Genomic DNA, 16,936 nt, shown 5'->3' with positions numbered 1-16,936 from the left:
CCTTGCATCTTCATGCCAAAAAGTAGTCCTAAAGTTGTAGGGGATTTTTTTTACAAGGGATCTTGTAACATTTACTGAGCGGTGAATGAAGTAAGGAAGTAGAAAACAGCTTTGTAATAAGCATGGGGAGCTTGTGAAGTCTTTAATTTAATTTTGTTCTTTTTGTTTTTGGTCACTCTGATCTGGTTGTGTCTTGAGTTATTTTAGGACTTGTTGCTAAGCTGTTCTGGCAAACTCTAGCCTCAAGTCCTACTTTTGTGAGTAGGTATGTGTATCTAAACAACAAATCAAGGGGAACAACTCAGTTTGGATTGCTATGGAATTATCTTAAAAATACTGTATATGAACATCTGAAATAGAAGAGAGTTGGATTGAAGTACTGAATTACTAGTTCCATGGGCCTAAACTGGAGCAGGACTTGTGTTTCTCACACAGCAACCTCAAACACAGGAAGCTTCTTTTGAAAGAGAGGGGAATTTCAAAAGTAGTTTATGGAACCTGGGGTGTGTACATGTGCCTGCCTGTTTGATTGCCAAAGATACTACTGAGCTAACACTTGGGTATGTGTAAATTAGCTTTTGCATCCCAGCCCTTGTTTATTTCTCTAAAGTAAAGAGAACTTGCCCATATTATATATTATTTTGTGGGAAAGGTAAGACCTGTTTGCTGTTTTCAACTACTTGGTTCCTCAGAACTCTGCTTTAACAAATCCCACAATGTCCTGCAAATAGGTAGTGCTATTGAGTGCATCAAAAACAGCATTGTGTGTGTATGTGTGTGTGTGTGTGTGTGTGTGTGTGTGTGTGTTCCTGGTTGCTACTATGTAACACACCACTGTGTCTGAGGATTATTGCATGTAGTGTCAAATGTGTGTGAGCTGTCCATGTTCGGACTTAAGTTCCTTGCTGCCTCTGCGAAACCCCCTTCTCCCGGTTATTTGTGTGGATTCAAGGCCTTGAGGAGAGATGGGTCACACACTGTCCTGTGTGTCAAATGTGCTTGCTGTCTGTTGAAGTGCTGGCCGCTGTTATGACGTAAACTTAGGTGTGAAAATGTGCTGTTTGCAGACTATCCTAGAAAATCTGGGTTTCTTACACTATGTACATAGCAAGTTTCTGCTTTCCTATTAGTGTTGTGCTTGACCATTTTGGTGTACAATTTATGTATCCCAACTTGGGGAGGCTTCTTATCATTTTTGTTTTCAATTATGTGAGCATAAAAATTACTTAAAGCTGATATTGAGGTACATCAACTATAAACACGCTTTATTTTCAGACTGTTCTAGGAATTTGGGTGTCCTGGGCTACTTGAGTGTCTAGCTTCATAGGTTCTGAGAAATAACTTTAGCCATACTGAGGTACACTTGTAGTATCCCCATAACATTGCTTGTATTCAGGGAATGATATTACTAGTGGCAGCTGAAATATATATTCAGGATGTGGACTATATTTGCTAGTAAAGCTATAATAATAAAGCTCAGTACAGTATTGCAGTACAATGGCTTCACAATATTTTGCTGACTATAGTGAAATTGCTGCCAAGGGACAGTGTCTTAGTAGTAGTAGAAGAAGAAGAAAAAGAAGATTTGGGGGGAGGGGAGGGAGTATTTCAAAGGTAAGAAGCTTTAAGACCACAGTTTGTATAGCCTGGGTTCATAACCCACCAACAGCATTTGATGCCTGTGGAATATTTTCTGTCACTAGCCTTTGCAAGTCCTCAAATGAACATCACTTAGGTTGGTGGGTTGAGTTAACCTGCATTATGATATCATTGTGTGAAGCATGCTTGAATTTCTTGCCAATGAAGACCACCTGGGAAATAAAGGGACATGGTCCCCACTGTTTTTCAGTATCTTCTAAAACAATATAACCATTACTAGTCTTATCTAGAAGGTGAATGCTGGTGTAGTTCCTTAGTCACATGATCAGCTCATTCCCCCAGGCCATTCCTGAGGTCCAGGCTCACCATACTATAGTGGCCCCCAAATCGTTGGATAGCGCTTGCATTTCTCCATTGTGCAGTTAGGACTGGGGCAGGTCCCTTCCTGCATGTGCCCAGCATCTCACTGCTCACTTGGTCTGTAGGAGCCACGTTGCCCAACACCAGCTCCTCCTATTAGAACTAAGAGCACTGCATCATCCTTAAATGGCTATGCAAATCATTATGCACCACAGAAACATATGCTGAGCATATTCAGATGATTAATTTCCTCAACAAACTTTAAGCATTTCCCTTGTCCACCAACAAACTTTCCCTTGTCCTCAACAAACTTTAAGCATTTCCCTTGTATCTGAAGAAGTGTGCATGCACACAAAAGCTCATACCAAGAACTGACTTAGTTGGTCTTTAAGGTGCTACTGGAAGGAATTTGTTTTGTTTTGACTATGGCAGACCAACACGGCTACCTATCTGTAACCCTTGTCCACCGTTACTACTCATACTTTCAAACTCTACTATATAGACTCTGGGCACTGTGTATTTGGTCTTTCAGAAAGGGTTTGACAAAGTACTTCACAACAGACTCCTTAGTAAGCTTAATTGTGGAATAAAAGGAGAGGTCCTCCTACTGTTCTGCAATTAATTAAGGAACAGGAAGCAGACAGTAGGAATAAATGGGCAGTTCTCCCAATTAAGGGATCAGCATTGGGACATGGACTTTTAAACTTGATTATAAATTATAAAAGTGATCAGCATCGTAGCTGAGGTTGCTGATGGTACCAAGTTGTTCAGGGTGGTTAGAACAAAAAGATTGCAAGGAAATCCAAAGTGATCTATCCAAATTGGCTGAATCATACTAGTACCCAGGACCATTGTATGAAGCTAAATGTTGGAAGATTCAGGACAGTACTGAAGAAAGAACTTCTTCATGCAGTGAATAGTGGCAAAGAAGTAGTGGTGACCATTACTGTGATTGTCTTAAAAAAAGAAATAGACAAATTCACCGAAGATAGAGCTGTCAGTGGCTGCTAGCTATGATGTCTATGCTCTCTGTTGGAAGAAGTATGCTTCTGTACGCCAGAGTCACAAGTCCTTTTTGCTCTCAAGTCCTGCTTTCAAGCTTCCTACAGGCATCTGGTTGGCCACTGTGAGAAAAAGATGTTGGTCTAGATGGGCATTTGGCATGATCCATCAGGGCTCTTATGTTTTTATGGGCTACTTGTGTCTGCTGGCCATACGCAAAGGATAACTGTTTGCACAGAGTTGCATAGCCCCAAGAAGAATGGGCTATTGTGAACAGATATCTGAACAATTACTACCCACAATATGTCATCCTCTTTAGTTTGACATAGGTGTCCACAACGTGTACCTTTTGCTTTAAATATTGTTTGAGCATCTATATTAGGAAGATTCAGTATGGGGCACTATGTTTGTCTCTTCCTTTTAAATACAGTGCTTGGTTTTTTTTTATGTAATAGCAGTTTCTTAACTCCTGTTTGGGTTAATGTGTATATAATTTACTCTGAGTTGTTTTGTGTTTACAACATTAAGAGCAATTTTACATGTACACTCTGTAGCTAAATACTGTCTTTCAACACTATGTTCATGACATGCTGTGTGATTTTACTACTGATATCTGCTCTGGTCGTTACTTATGCTCAGCATGTTCCAGACTTAATAATCTAAATGTGCCTTTGCCTTTCTTTCTTTCTTTTCCTTTTGATCTGAAGGTATTCGAGAAGGAAAAGATTGAACCACTGCAGGTTAAGCAACAGGAGGTAAATTGGTTGGGTCAAGGCCTTATTCAGAGTGCTGCTAAAAATGCTAGTACTGATAACCTTGAGCGTGATCTTGAGGATGTTAACACAAGATGGAAAACTCTCAACAAAAAGGTATGTTAGTTGTATTTGCACTGTTGTTTACCTTTTTAGTTTGCTGTTGTTTTTGTTTTGCTCTTATTTCTGATTTTCACTACAAAGTAGTACTATACATTATTGTAGTAGACTGCATAATAAAATGCACAAAATCCCCAGTCCAGAACTCCATGTGTGCTCTGGTGCTTATGTAGAGCTCCTACAGAAGCAGACTACCCTTTGTCACATGGGTACCCTGTCATTTTAATGTCCATGGAAAGAAACCTGTAGAAAGTCAAAAGCCTAAAGGAAATAGAGGATTGCAAAACATAATTCATGGTGCTTTCTGTGTCATGCTGATTGAAACAAAATGCCTACTCAACTGTCTTCAGCCCTGTTTAGGGAAGTTTTTAATAACTGATGTTTCAATGTATTTTTAATCTTTCGTTGGAAGCTGCCCAGAGTGGCTGGGGAAACCCAGCCAGATGGGCGGGGTATAAATAAAAAATTATATTATATTATATTATATTATATTATATTATATTATATTATATTATATTATATTATATTAATTATATTATATTATATTATATTATATTATATTATATTATATTATATTATATTATATTATATTATATTATATTATATTATATTATATTATATTATATTATATTATATTATATTATATTATATTATATTATATTATATTATATTTCCAAATAAAGATGCATGCATTCAAGAGGCACATGAAGTACTTAGGCTTCCCTGGGGATTATCCCTAGGCAGGTCTACCTCACACTTTGTTCACCTATGACCTACTGCTACAAAACATTGTATTGTTCATACCTGTATTAAGACAATTTTAATTATTTGCCGAAGTGCACAGAATGTCACTCAAGTCAGTGAAGAGCTTCATAGTTTAGGAGTTGCTAGCCTTAAATTGTTCTTATTTTCCCTAGGGGTTGTTTGATTGACTGGGAAGATGGAAAGAGGTATTGTGGGAAAAGGATAATATTTACAATGTTTTGTTTTGTTTTGTTTTGTTTTGTTTTGTTTTGTTTTGTTTTGTTTTGTTTTGTTTTGTTTTGTTTTGTTTTGTTTGTTAGGTTGCTCAAAGAGCAGCCCAGTTGCAAGAGGCACTGCTCCACTGTGGGAGGTTTCAAGATGCTGTCGAATCTATCCTTAGCTGGCTTATTGACACAGAAGACCTTGTGGCTAATCAGAAGCCTCCATCTGCTGAGTTCAAAGTTGTGAAGGCCCAAATACAGGAGCAGAAAGTGAGTGGAAGTTATTTATCTATCTTTAGATTAATTATATTTTCTCTGTCACCTGCTCAGTGGGGTATTTTAAACTGTTTTTAAAGCTGTGTGTTAATGTTGTAACCCACCCGGGGCCTTAGGATGAATAGTGGGCAATTAATAACAGTAATAACATGTGACGGCCTGGATAACAGTGTGGCTGAGTGTGTATTAGACGTGCGCTATAAGAGGTGCAATTGCAAAAGAACCTGAAAAAAAATACCTTTCCATAGTCTCTGTCATCCCATCACTTAGGATGGTTGTCATGGATGCTTCTGTGGGGGATGTGTTTGGCTTTTTTCAGGGGAAGGGCAAATTTTCTCAACCCAATCTGTGAAATTCTCTTTAAAGATTTGCCCTTTGATACTTTCATTTTGGAATTCTCCACTCATTTTAACAGAGGCATCCAGACTGTAGCATATTAGTGGGACAGGATCTGTTAGTCCTGCCTTTTACTTGTATGGCTCGGATTCAGTGGTAGACAGCGGGTTTTCCTGGGGGAAAGTGGCTAGGCAAGCAGAAGTGTGGGATGAGCCCTAAATTGCTTTGGTTCATTCAATGAGAAAAGTGACCAAGAAATATAACAAATAGTTGGTATGTAAATTTATATCCAGCTCTTCTTTCACCATGGAACTCAATGGTGTTCCCAGGCAGCCTCCCATCCAGGCATTGATTGCATCCTTTGTCCGGGGAAATGTGGTTTTCTTCACTTCTTTGGGAAATGTGGGGAGCTGGTGCAGACTGGGAGGGACAGATGCCATGTATAGCACAAACAATCATTTCATTGGACCAGTTTTCTGTATATATTGCAAGGAAAACTCTGGAATATCTGTGCTGGTTCTTGGCATCATTTCATGCACGTGTACATTTCACTGGATGCACATCAAAAACAATTATTTCAAGGATCAAAAGCAATCTGATGTTTGAAAAGACATCACTGATATTGTGAAAAGGGGCAGGGGGAAGAACATTGTAGAGCTACTCCCTTAAGTTGAAATAAAGTTCAAAATTTTGTCAGGGCTTCAATCCTCCTTCATCATTTTGACAACCCTCCACCCCACCCCTTCTCAGCTAATCTCTTTTTCCCATATATGCCATTCAGTGTGGATTTATACGAGTTGCCTATACATATGGGTTAGCAAGGGATGAAATCTGTACCTGATGTCAGCTTCTGCTCCACCCCTTACTTCCTGACTTCCGTCTCTAGAGTTTTGTAGAATCTGTTTTGATTTAGGGTAACATCTTGGTGTGCCTGTATCTTCAGTTAATAATGTCAAACACCCCTGCTTCAGATTGTTCAACAATTGTTTGTAACACAGTTGCTGATGGATTGTTAGACCCTCACTTAAAAAAAGGGGGGGGGGAGAAGGTTCATATTAAATATTGAATTGGCAGTTGTGGAGTAAATACAGCACAACAAACTCTGTAAACCAGATCCATAATTACTTTCCTGTTCAAAATAAATGTATGAGCAAGGGAAGAGCAGGTCACAGCATGCACAGCATCAGAGAGAAGTTGTGCTCTCTGAGCAGTCTTAACAAAAGGCAGTAGGAGAGAGAAGGGGGGATTTTTGGCTGAAACATAGAAGGCAACCCTCAGGGAAGAGCACTGCATGAAGCTTAGTGAATAAAGTCCTCAGGTTGTCTGGCCAAAGTGAGTATCCAAAGTTGCAGCTGCGCGCAACATAATAATCTCCAAAATGATCATATGTTTGTACTGAAAATTTGGGACAGAATCCAGAGAATGTTATAACATGTTTGATTCCCTATTAAAATAATTTGGTCTTAGGCGCATCATTAAGCCCTGAATTGTGTTCATCTTATTGAATGCGGCCACAAGTGTTTCGAAAGGTGAGCACTATATAAACAAACAGATATTTCTCTGGATTGCAGTGGATAGTTGCAAACATCACCAGCGTATTGAAAAGATGGGGAGGGTTCTTAGGTGAAGTGCAAAATTTCCCATCTTTTCTTTTTCCAAAATGGAAAAGCTTCCCCAAAAGTTCCCAGCACTGTCATGTGTTATAAAATGTCCCACTTGATTCCCCCCTCTCCCTTCACATGTCAACATCATACCTCATATAAGTCATATATATCTGTAGCCCTTCCAGAGCTTCCAGGATAGCATTGAAAAGAAATCTGAATGAAAACATTTGGAAGGATGCTAGACCTTTACAACTGATGCTAAGATTGGCACAGTTTGCTCGCTCTCATAATGAAATTACTTATTTATGCAATTTATGGCACTTGCATTGTAATACTGCTGGCACCCTCACAATTTCCTGCCATCTCAGAAAATTGTTCCCTTAAGCCTGCCTCTTTTTGCCAGTAAACAAGACCTTGAAGAATCTGCCTCCTAATCTTTTTACAGCCTTGTAGTGAACAGTCATTTCCTGGCAATTTGATTTTTGATTATTTTGTCTCCAGCTTCTCCAGAGATTGCTGGATGACCGCAGACCCACTGTTGAACTAATCAAGCGTGAAGGGGAGAAAATTGCAGAGTCAGCAGAGCCCGCTGATAAAGAGAAGATCTTGAAACAGCTGAGCCTCCTGGATAGCAGATGGGATGCACTGCTTGATAAAGCAGAAACAAGGTACCTGAAATGTTTGCATTCACTTAGGGGTACAGTAGGGTGTACTCCTTGATACAGCATTAGAAACTAATGTGGAGCTATAGCAACATTTTCATCCAGTTTCAGATTCGCATTTGAAGCTAAATGAGAAAATGGCTCTGAGTATATTACAAGTTTTATTTTTAGAAATTTCAGTGAAATAATATCGGGAAATCAGTATCACATAATCACCCGTTCTTGTAGTAAAGTGGATGTCTCCCATAATCTTCCATTTATGGGAACTACTTTTAGGTGTAGTTCAGAGATTTTCAAAGTAATTCATTGAACATAATTAAACCGAAGTAGTTCTTTCCAAGCGCTGGTTTTAACTTTTTAGTATTTCATACATCCCTCATGCCACAAAATGTGCTTTGTTTTCACATATTGTAGGAATCGTCAGTTGGAAGGTATCTCAGCTGTAGCACAGCAATTCCATGAAACTTTAGAACCACTGGTTGAGTGGCTAACCATCACTGAAAAGAAGCTTTCAAATTCAGAACCCATTGGAACACAGGCTTCCAAACTACAACAGCAGATTTCTCAACATAAAGTAAGATCTTAATGTGCCTTTCATTGCGGCAATTATTTTATGATTTGTAAACCAAAAGTGGAGTATTCCCCCCAACACATTTTTTTATTACTTTGTTTATATTCTTCTTTTACCATCAAAGTTATATTCTTTTGGTTGTTCTTGAGTTGTCTTCATATTTGGTTTTATGGTTTCTTTTGTTTGCTTGTTTTTCTTTTCTTTTTCTTACTACTTTGAAAACTTCATTTAGGCCTTTGAGGAAGACATCGCCACTCGCAACAAAAATTTGGAGCAAGCTATTAATATTGGTCAGGCTTTAAAGGCATTGAGCTCCAAGGAAGATAAGGAAATGGTGCAGGAGAAACTAGATTCTTCAGAAGCCCAATACATTGAGATTCGAGAGAAAAGTGGCAGTAGAGCTCAGCTTCTACAGCAAGCCTATTGCAATGCTCAGATTTTTGGAGAGGATGAAGTTGAATTGATGAATTGGCTGAATGAAGTACATGAGAAACTGAGCAAACTGGCAGTCCAAGACTACAATACTGACTTGCTTGTGAAACAACAAACTGAAATGCTGGTATTTCCATTTATTTTCTGTTGATTTTATTTTACCATTTTAAGCACTATTTCATATTCTCATTTTTTTGTATTGTTATAGTCGTTTAATTCTGTATCCTATTCATTTATTTTTAAGCCTTTATCCTCCCCGCACCCTGCTCCAATTCTCACTCTGAGAGAATAAGTGGCTGCTTATAGACTTTCAGCTTTATAGATTTTAAATGATGACTTCTCTGATGATAAAAGCATTCTGAAATTTTCTAGGCTCTCCAAGAAGAGATTCTGCTCAGAAAGCAAAATGTTGATCAGGCTATACAAAATGGTTTGGAGCTTCTCAAACAAACAACAGGTGAGAAAGCCATGAGGAAATTAATGATTTATGACAACAAAGACAAGTAAAATAGAAACTTTTGGGGGCTCACTGACTCCTACTGGAACCTTTTTAAAGCTTTTTTTAAAAAAAAAAAACAAAACTTTTTTGTTCATAAGTAATGGGATAAGTAATTATGGGTGCAGTGTGTAATAACATTTCACACCGTAATACTATACCTGTCCACTCAGAGGTAAGCATGGCTGAGCTCAGCAGAGCTTACTCCCAGGTATGTGAAAAGAAAGCAGTAATGAGAGTTGGTGTAGCATAGTGGTGAGAGCATGAGTTGGGAGTCCTCAGTTCAAATTTAACCACAGCCATGAACTTCCTAGGTGACATTAGGCAAACCATTAACTCAGCCTCAGCCTTCCTGCTGTAATATTCTACTGGTCTACTGTGCAGAGCTATTGGGAAAATTTAGGGCTGATAGAAAATTTCTCAGAAGAAAATTTCTTAACATACGTTTGAACACTTGGAGAATTTCACTCTGCTGCTGGGGACTATATGGTGAAATAGCCTTCCATATTTCATCCATTTTGAGCACACACTGGATCCAGTTTTAATATTGTTGTGGGGAGCAATAGTCTCTGCTCCTTCCCATTCTCCTCTCTTAGTCCATTGCTTCCTTGATCAGCCGAGAGGCCATGGGGTAAGGTGATGTCATGAGCCAGCACAAGTGGTTAGCTGCTACTGTTCTGGAGTGGAGCGTTTTCAAAATCCCGGGGCAATACTGCAGGTACTGACCCAGTGTTTTTTGGCATGAGCTCAGGACTATGGCTAGTGATCCCGCAGTGAAGGTAAGAGTTGTTGTCCCATAGAACAGAAACTTCAATTTGGGAAAGGGAGAGAATGTGAAAAAATGCTACCAGCCCTTGACAGAGCATATTTTCCTGCTGAAAATTGGGACTACAAATCCCAGAATGCCTTACAGGAAACTAACTTTTCATGTGTCGTTTCTGTCAGGGAGAGGGAAGGCCTTATCCTTTATGGAAATGGCATATAGATCATTGCTTTGCCTCTGGAAATTATTTCTCTTAGAGTTCCCATTCCAGGTCTCATCACGAAATGTTCTGCTAGGGACAAGACCCCCAAATTTTGGGGAGTCTTAGGGTTCAGGGATTTGTAAATGAAGTACAGTGGAGGGTGGTAAAGAAGCTTCTTAAAATTTTGAACTTAACACTAAAAGCGGCTTGATACTTTTTTTATAGTATTCAGTTGAAACTCTTGAAAAGTTTGGACACCTTTTGGAGCAAACAACAGTGTGATCATTCACTCCTAACTTGAATATGCATGGTTCTGGAAGAATTTGATTATAGTTTGAATAGTTCCTGATTTTATGATTTTTGAGTAGCACTTCAGCATTTTAAAGCAGTTTGTAATGTGTGGTATCATGATGCATGTCCATTTGGATCTCAGCCAGTAGATGTAAAGAAGGAGTAAATAGACTGCTTAAACAGCTGTATAGAAGAATGTTGTAGTAAATGTTTAAAAAAGAGTTTTTTTAAAAAATGGACTGAGTAATTAGTCTACCTATTGCTGTGAGAGAGGCTGCTTTCCCCACAGTGGACCTAGTACTGTGGGAAAGTTGCATTCCAATTGCACACAGCATGTCTGGCTTGTAGACCAACATCTTCTAAATTTTCCAGTCTCTAACTCCATGAACTCTCCAAGATATACATAGTTTGGGGCTGGGAAGAAGGGAGGGAGGAGAGAAGGAGATGAATTACAGAATTAGAACCTGAATTGTTCACTGAAAGGTAAACATATAGTATAACGAACAGTGCAGTTTCAATTCTGACTTTTACTCTCTGTATAACGGCAATTGCATGGACATAGCCACTCAAAGAGGAAAATGTTCTTAATTGTAATTAGCGCTGTCAGTTGATTCATTACCTGCCTTATTTTAATGGATTAAATTTAATTACTGTACATACAACAAAATCTCAATATTTCATGTATATTGGAGAAAAGACATAGTTGGTTTTTTTTTTTAAGATATAGTCAAATAAAGTTGTCATGCGGTGTTAGAAGGAAAGGCCATCCATCTGCTCCTTAGCTTGGAATGCTAGCACGTTATTCCCATATTCAGAGAGACCGATTCTGAACTTCAGAGCAGGCAAAACCCTGAGCCATGAATACTGAGCTCTGCCTACCATACTGCCTGTCACCTACTCAGAAGTCATTAGGGCTCCCAGCTTGTACTGATGACTTAATTGGCGTGAGCCAGTGCATAGAACAGGGATAGGGAGTCCAGATGCTGTTGGACTCCATCTCCCATCAGAGCCAGCCAATAATCATGCAAAGATGGGAGTTGTGGTCCAACAACATCTGGATGGCCACAGTTTCCTCATTCCTGACCTAGAGAATCCTGATTGGCTGAGGCTTGACCTAGATTTATTTTGGTGGAGCCCAATCTAAAATAAGACAGGGATGGGGTGGGGTGGGCTAAAGTTGCATGTGCACAGCGAAGCTTCCATGCTTAGAAGGAAAACTAGCTTGATCAGGATGAAATATTTGTTCTATTTTCACCTGTGGACTTAAACACTAAAAACATCCTGGTCGCTTTAGATGATTAGTGTGTTAAATACCCCTTTCACATTGCAGGTGATGAAGTTGTCATAATTCAAGATAAATTGGAAGGCATTAAAACAAGGTACAAGGACATAACGAAGCTGAGTTCTGATGTGTCCAAGACTTTAGAACAGGCTCTACAGCTTTCTGGTCAGCTGCAGTCAGCTCATGAGAAACTCTGCACTTGGCTGGATAAAGTTGAGGTGGAATTACAGTCGTATGAAGCGCAGGTCCCCAAAGGTGAAGAGTTAAGTCAAGCGCAAGAAAGACAAAAGGTGAGCGTAAAATGCTGTGTTTGCTTGTGGACAGCCTTCCGGGGGCCACATGCCAGTGGGTGGAGCAACAAGCGTGACACTTCCCTTTGTAAAGCTACACAGAAGTTGGGACATTTTTGCATATATTTACACCTCATGCACATCCCTTCACCAGCTAAGCAAGAAGCAGCATCATATTTCAAGAATGCATTTCAGAGTAGGGGAGGGAGGTGGAGAGAGAGAGAGATGGGGTATTGTTCTTTTGCACTATCACCTTTTATTAGTTTAGAGGTATGTGCCAGCATCATGTAGGTAGGTCCTTTGTTTATTTATTTATATTGATAGTGTGAGAGGTTAGGGGGTCCCAAGCATGATTGTAACAAAAGCAAAGGTAGCCAAGTTGAAAAGAGCGATGTTTATAGCTTTGGCTTGCAGCTGTAGCATTTCAACTATGTACTCTTAAACTAAATAAAAAAAACTGAAGATGGGAGAAGGAGAAAACCAAAAAAGCCCCATGAGTGGAACCTTTGAGCTGTGCAGATTTTGTTTCTGTGCCAATGTGTTATTTTTAATTTGTTTACCTTAAATATTCCTTTTTAGGCACTGCAAAAAGAAGCAAAAGATAATAAAAGTTTACTGGACACTCTTAACGAAGTCAGCAGTGCTTTGCTTGAACTGGTGCCATGGAGAGCAAGGGAAGGGATAGACAAAATGATCACAGAAGACAACGAACGGTACAGATTAGTGAGCGACACTATAACTCAGAAAGTGGAAGAAATTGATGCTGCCATTTTCAGATCGCAGCAGGTAAAAATGTCCCTAATTCTCATTTCAGTCTATGTGTGATAGGGAAAAAAATATGTATATTTATCTGTTCTAGGAATACATCCAGGTGTATATCTGGGAATCCTTAACAAAATAAAAGGCTGCTGTTCATATTATTGGCACATGCATGCTACATCTTTGCAAGAACTGGGGCCAAACTTGAAAAGAGCTTGGTCATAGTTGTCAGACATGAGTCCTAGACCAAAGCAAATCCAGTCATTGTTGTAGCCATCTGTCTTCTAGTTGACACAGAAATTACAGATCAGTCTCATACTGAGAGGCATTACGAGTGGCATCATGCAGTGATCTCAGTGGGAATTTCAGTACAGAAAGAATTGTAAACTCAAACCCTGTAACTTATTATTTATGCTGCTATGTAGGTCATATATCAGCTTGTGTAAATGAATGGTTGAAGTAAAGATGTGTACAGTAGCCAGTGGATGCAGTTTTGCAGGAAATATAAACATTATTTGCAGTTGTGGGCAGCATTAAAATGGGCTTAATATACACATCAGTGTTTTGTTCGAAGGTTTTCTTTTTCTTTTTTAGAGCTTCTAATTTGTTGGCCCTTTAATTTAGTATGACTCAGTTTATATGCCTCTCTTTCAAAACAGAATGTTCAGGCCAAAAGTACCTTCTCTGATTATAAATGTGAGATGACAGCAAATGTTTGTGGCTTGTTTCAAATAGATTAAACTGTGATAAAGAATTACTCATGAAAAACATGGAGAAACCTCAGCCCACGTAACTTGCTATTCAGTCATGATTCATAATTAAAGAATAAGATATGACAGCTTATCCATTAAATTTCACCTTCAGTTGGAAGTGACTCTGTCACCACAAACATGTAAATTATCAACTTTCTCAAGCAGCTTAATAGGATTATTTCTTGTTCAACCAGCATATGTTGAAAGCATCAGACATAATGAAGAATTCTGATGACCTCCAAAGGTCGCATGTGCTCCCACCATCATGAGTGGGTCCAATAAAAGTTATCCACCTTATCAGTTTCTCTACCGCTTTCTTTTAGGAACATGATTCACATTGAAACTTGTTGTGTATATTTATTTGTCTGTTTAAACTAGACCATTCAAGTATTGTGCTTCACGAGCATACCATTGCTCTACAGTAGACTTCTCTAACTTGGTGCCCTCAATATAATTTGGACTCCAGATCGCAGCAGCCCCAGTTAGTATGGCCAGTGATGGAAACTGTATTTCAAAGCGTTTGGAAAGAACCAGGATGGGGAAGGCTCTCAAAGTTCTCCAAAGCTCTTGAGTTCAGTTGAGAACTGGTCGGTGAGCCCAGGGGAAAAAACAAAGTTGAGGATGGAACATTTGCATATGACAGCAGTGCCTAGTGGGATAATAGACCCTGGCTTCCCTTCCCCTGCGCCATCCACATGTTGAAGGGGAAGGTCTTAAATGAGGAGTCTGCTTTGTGTGTAGGCTCTGCCTCTGTCAGAACCCTTTGTGATCAGGGTGCTAATATAGGTTTATGCAGTGGGCTCTCTTTTCTTTGGAACCTTCTCCCAGAGTGTGGAAGTCAGGGTACAGCCAGTAGTATTGTCATGGTGGGGGAAACTCAGTGGGCATGAACTTGCTCTCTTCTCCCATGCATGTTCGGAAAATGATATTTGAAAGAAATCCACTAGTGGTCTCTGAAAGGATAAGATTTTCGGGGGGGGGGGGATATGTGTATTCTATAGATACTCACGACTTGCGTTCGCACAACTGGACTGTCAACTTCTACCAAGAAGCAATTCCTAGTTTGCTGCCCATTGATTTTAATGCCATTGATCTAGTCTAACTAAAAAATAATCTCTCTATTGAGGCAGGGAAATAATCTTAAAGATGGACAAGAGCAAGAGGTGTTTAAAGAAAAGCAAGTATTAATATTACCTTTGATGTTTGTGAGAATTTTGACAGAGAATTCTGGTTGAAGTATAAAGTATAATGTGGCTCTGACATTTCCTGCTTTCTCTTTGTAACACTTCTGAAATAAGCTGATTTTGATATACTCCTCAGTGTCACAGAGAGCCCTAGAATTTATTAAAATAAGAATAAACTGTGTGGGTATTATAAGAAGCTGCATTATGTTCAATCACAGCAACGAGTCACCTAGCCTCACACTCTTAACTACTAGCACTGATTCCAGGATGCTGTACTGCTGACCTGAAAGTCATTATTCTTCAACAAAATAACTTCAAAGGGAAACTTTAGCAAGCAGCTGCTGAACAAAAATTAATCAGCAAGCTTGAAGCTACTTGTTTCAATTTCATTCAAGGTGAAGTTTTTTTCTCCTATTACATTAAATTATCATAGCAAAGGGAGGAAAATTATATTGTTGCATATAATTTGTGAATGATCACTGTGTTTATTTCGTATACTTTTGAGCTTTGCACAGAGACATCGCACTTGCTGTTCAAAGATATTTGGCCCACTGCTTACAATCTTTACCTTTCTGACTCTGTAAGTGTTTGACAAATGCCACTGAAGCATGTTGCACTATTCTGCCTTGCCTTATCTGCCCTTTAAGAATACCCAGATTTCTCTCATCCTCCATCATATCTCTTAAGTGAAGAGGCCACATCTCCTTTTCCAGGTCTAAATGCACAAACTGTGGAAAGCTTATGGTCTAGCAGGGAAGTTAACGGGCACTATCTTGTTGCCATTGACACCTTGATCGCTTCATCCTCTATCCCCTCCTGAAGGTGTTGCAACACACGTTCTTAGCTATGTGCAACTCCCTTAGCATTGCAGCTTAAAATACCCACCATTCTAGAACTGGCCTAGAGGCAGCTTTGCAATTTAGGGTTTTACTGGTTCTGATATCCAAAATATAAACAGGTTCTCATAAACTTGGGGCTGTGTAAATGTAACCAGTGCAGTCTTACCACTGAGCTATGATCCCCACCTCTCAATTTTACCAAATGTCTTTTCTGAAATATCTTTTCCATTTAAATCCTCTACCTATCCAGTTGGAGTTATTTGTTTTATGAATTGCTGTTTTATTTTTTCTGTGTTTTCTTTAGTTTGATCAAGCAGCCGACACTGAATTAGCCTGGGTTGAGGAAACAGAAAATAAACTGATGTCTCTGGGTGACATTAGGCTTGAACGTGACCAGACCATTGCTCAGCTACAAGTTCAAAAGGTGAACAAATGTGATTCCATCTGTAATGCAATAATTAATGGCCATTACTTTTTCTGCCATGATTTAATTTTCAAACCATTATAGTGCAGGCTTTTGCTCTATGTCCTCATATTCCTAATACCAGAGTATTGTATTATGTAATTAGGCATTTACCATGGAGATTTTGAAACACAAGGATACAATAGAAGAGCTTGTTGCATCTGGGGATGAGATTATGAAGACATGCACGGAAGAGGACAAACAAACCATGAAGGTAATGGAGCATGACTTGCACTTGCTTACCAATAACTTTGAAAATCTGCACGCATAAGGGATTCCTAAGCCATGTTGCTGGAGCCACTAAGATTATGTAAGAGGGGCTGAAATGTGCCTTGAAAGCTTAAGCTGCCTCGAGTTGGCTGCATCATGCAGCGCATGGTTAAACTATGGAACTTGCAGGAGGCAGTGATGGCCTCTAACTTGCATGGCTTTAAAAGAGGATTAGACAAATTCATAGAGGATAAAGCTATCAATGGCTTTTAGCCATAATGGCTATGCTCTGCGCAGTTGGAGGCAGCGATGCTTCTGAATACCAGTTGCTGGAAACCAGAGGAGGGGAAAGTGCTCTTGTGCTTGAATCTTGCATGCTGGTTTTCCACAGGTCATTGTGAGAATAGGATGGGGGACTAGATCTACCATTGGCCTGATCCAGCAGGTTCATCTTATGTTCTTAAAACTTACTTGAAATGCCTGTTGAAATTTTAAAAGGATTGGATTGGATTGGATTGATCTTTATTACGGCCATTGGCCCGTTACATGACAGTTTCCCATACCAACATATTATACTTAGACCTCCAGAGGTCTTCAGTAGACACTCAAAATTCAACTGGAAAGAGGGCCTGCCTGATATCAACCAGGAAGGAGTTCCATAGAATTGGACCCAGAATGCTGAATCCATAACTCCTTGGTGGATATGCCTTCCCCAAGCACCTGCCT

At 39.3% G+C, this 16,936-nt stretch overlaps 1 protein-coding gene across 33 annotated transcripts in view; it reads left to right on the top strand.

Annotated features, from left to right (window-relative positions):
* Nucleotides 1-16,936, top strand: part of DST (dystonin) — a 313,318-nt gene that overhangs the window by 239,635 nt on the left and 56,747 nt on the right. For 29 of the 33 annotated variants that reach the window (XM_081856621.1, XM_081856616.1, XM_081856602.1 and 26 more), the window contains 10 exons: nucleotides 3,669-3,830; nucleotides 4,898-5,068; nucleotides 7,516-7,682; nucleotides 8,091-8,250; nucleotides 8,480-8,806; nucleotides 9,052-9,136; nucleotides 11,762-12,003; nucleotides 12,583-12,789; nucleotides 15,842-15,961; nucleotides 16,107-16,214. In XM_081856621.1, the coding sequence (XP_081712747.1) occupies nucleotides 3,669-3,830; nucleotides 4,898-5,068; nucleotides 7,516-7,682; nucleotides 8,091-8,250; nucleotides 8,480-8,806; nucleotides 9,052-9,136; nucleotides 11,762-12,003; nucleotides 12,583-12,789; nucleotides 15,842-15,961; nucleotides 16,107-16,214 (1,749 nt within the window). The remainder of the gene's footprint in view (nucleotides 1-3,668; nucleotides 3,831-4,897; nucleotides 5,069-7,515; nucleotides 7,683-8,090; nucleotides 8,251-8,479; nucleotides 8,807-9,051; nucleotides 9,137-11,761; nucleotides 12,004-12,582; nucleotides 12,790-15,841; nucleotides 15,962-16,106; nucleotides 16,215-16,936) is intronic. The other 4 variants (XM_081856607.1, XM_081856605.1, XM_081856620.1 and 1 more) reach the window with 1 other exon arrangement.

Source organism: Podarcis erhardii (assembly GCF_964252035.2).
Source record: "Podarcis erhardii genome assembly, chromosome: 3".
NCBI lineage: Eukaryota > Metazoa > Chordata > Lepidosauria > Squamata > Lacertidae > Podarcis > Podarcis erhardii.
Note: the sequence above shows the minus strand (reverse complement) of the source record. Positions and strands in the feature narration are given on the sequence as shown.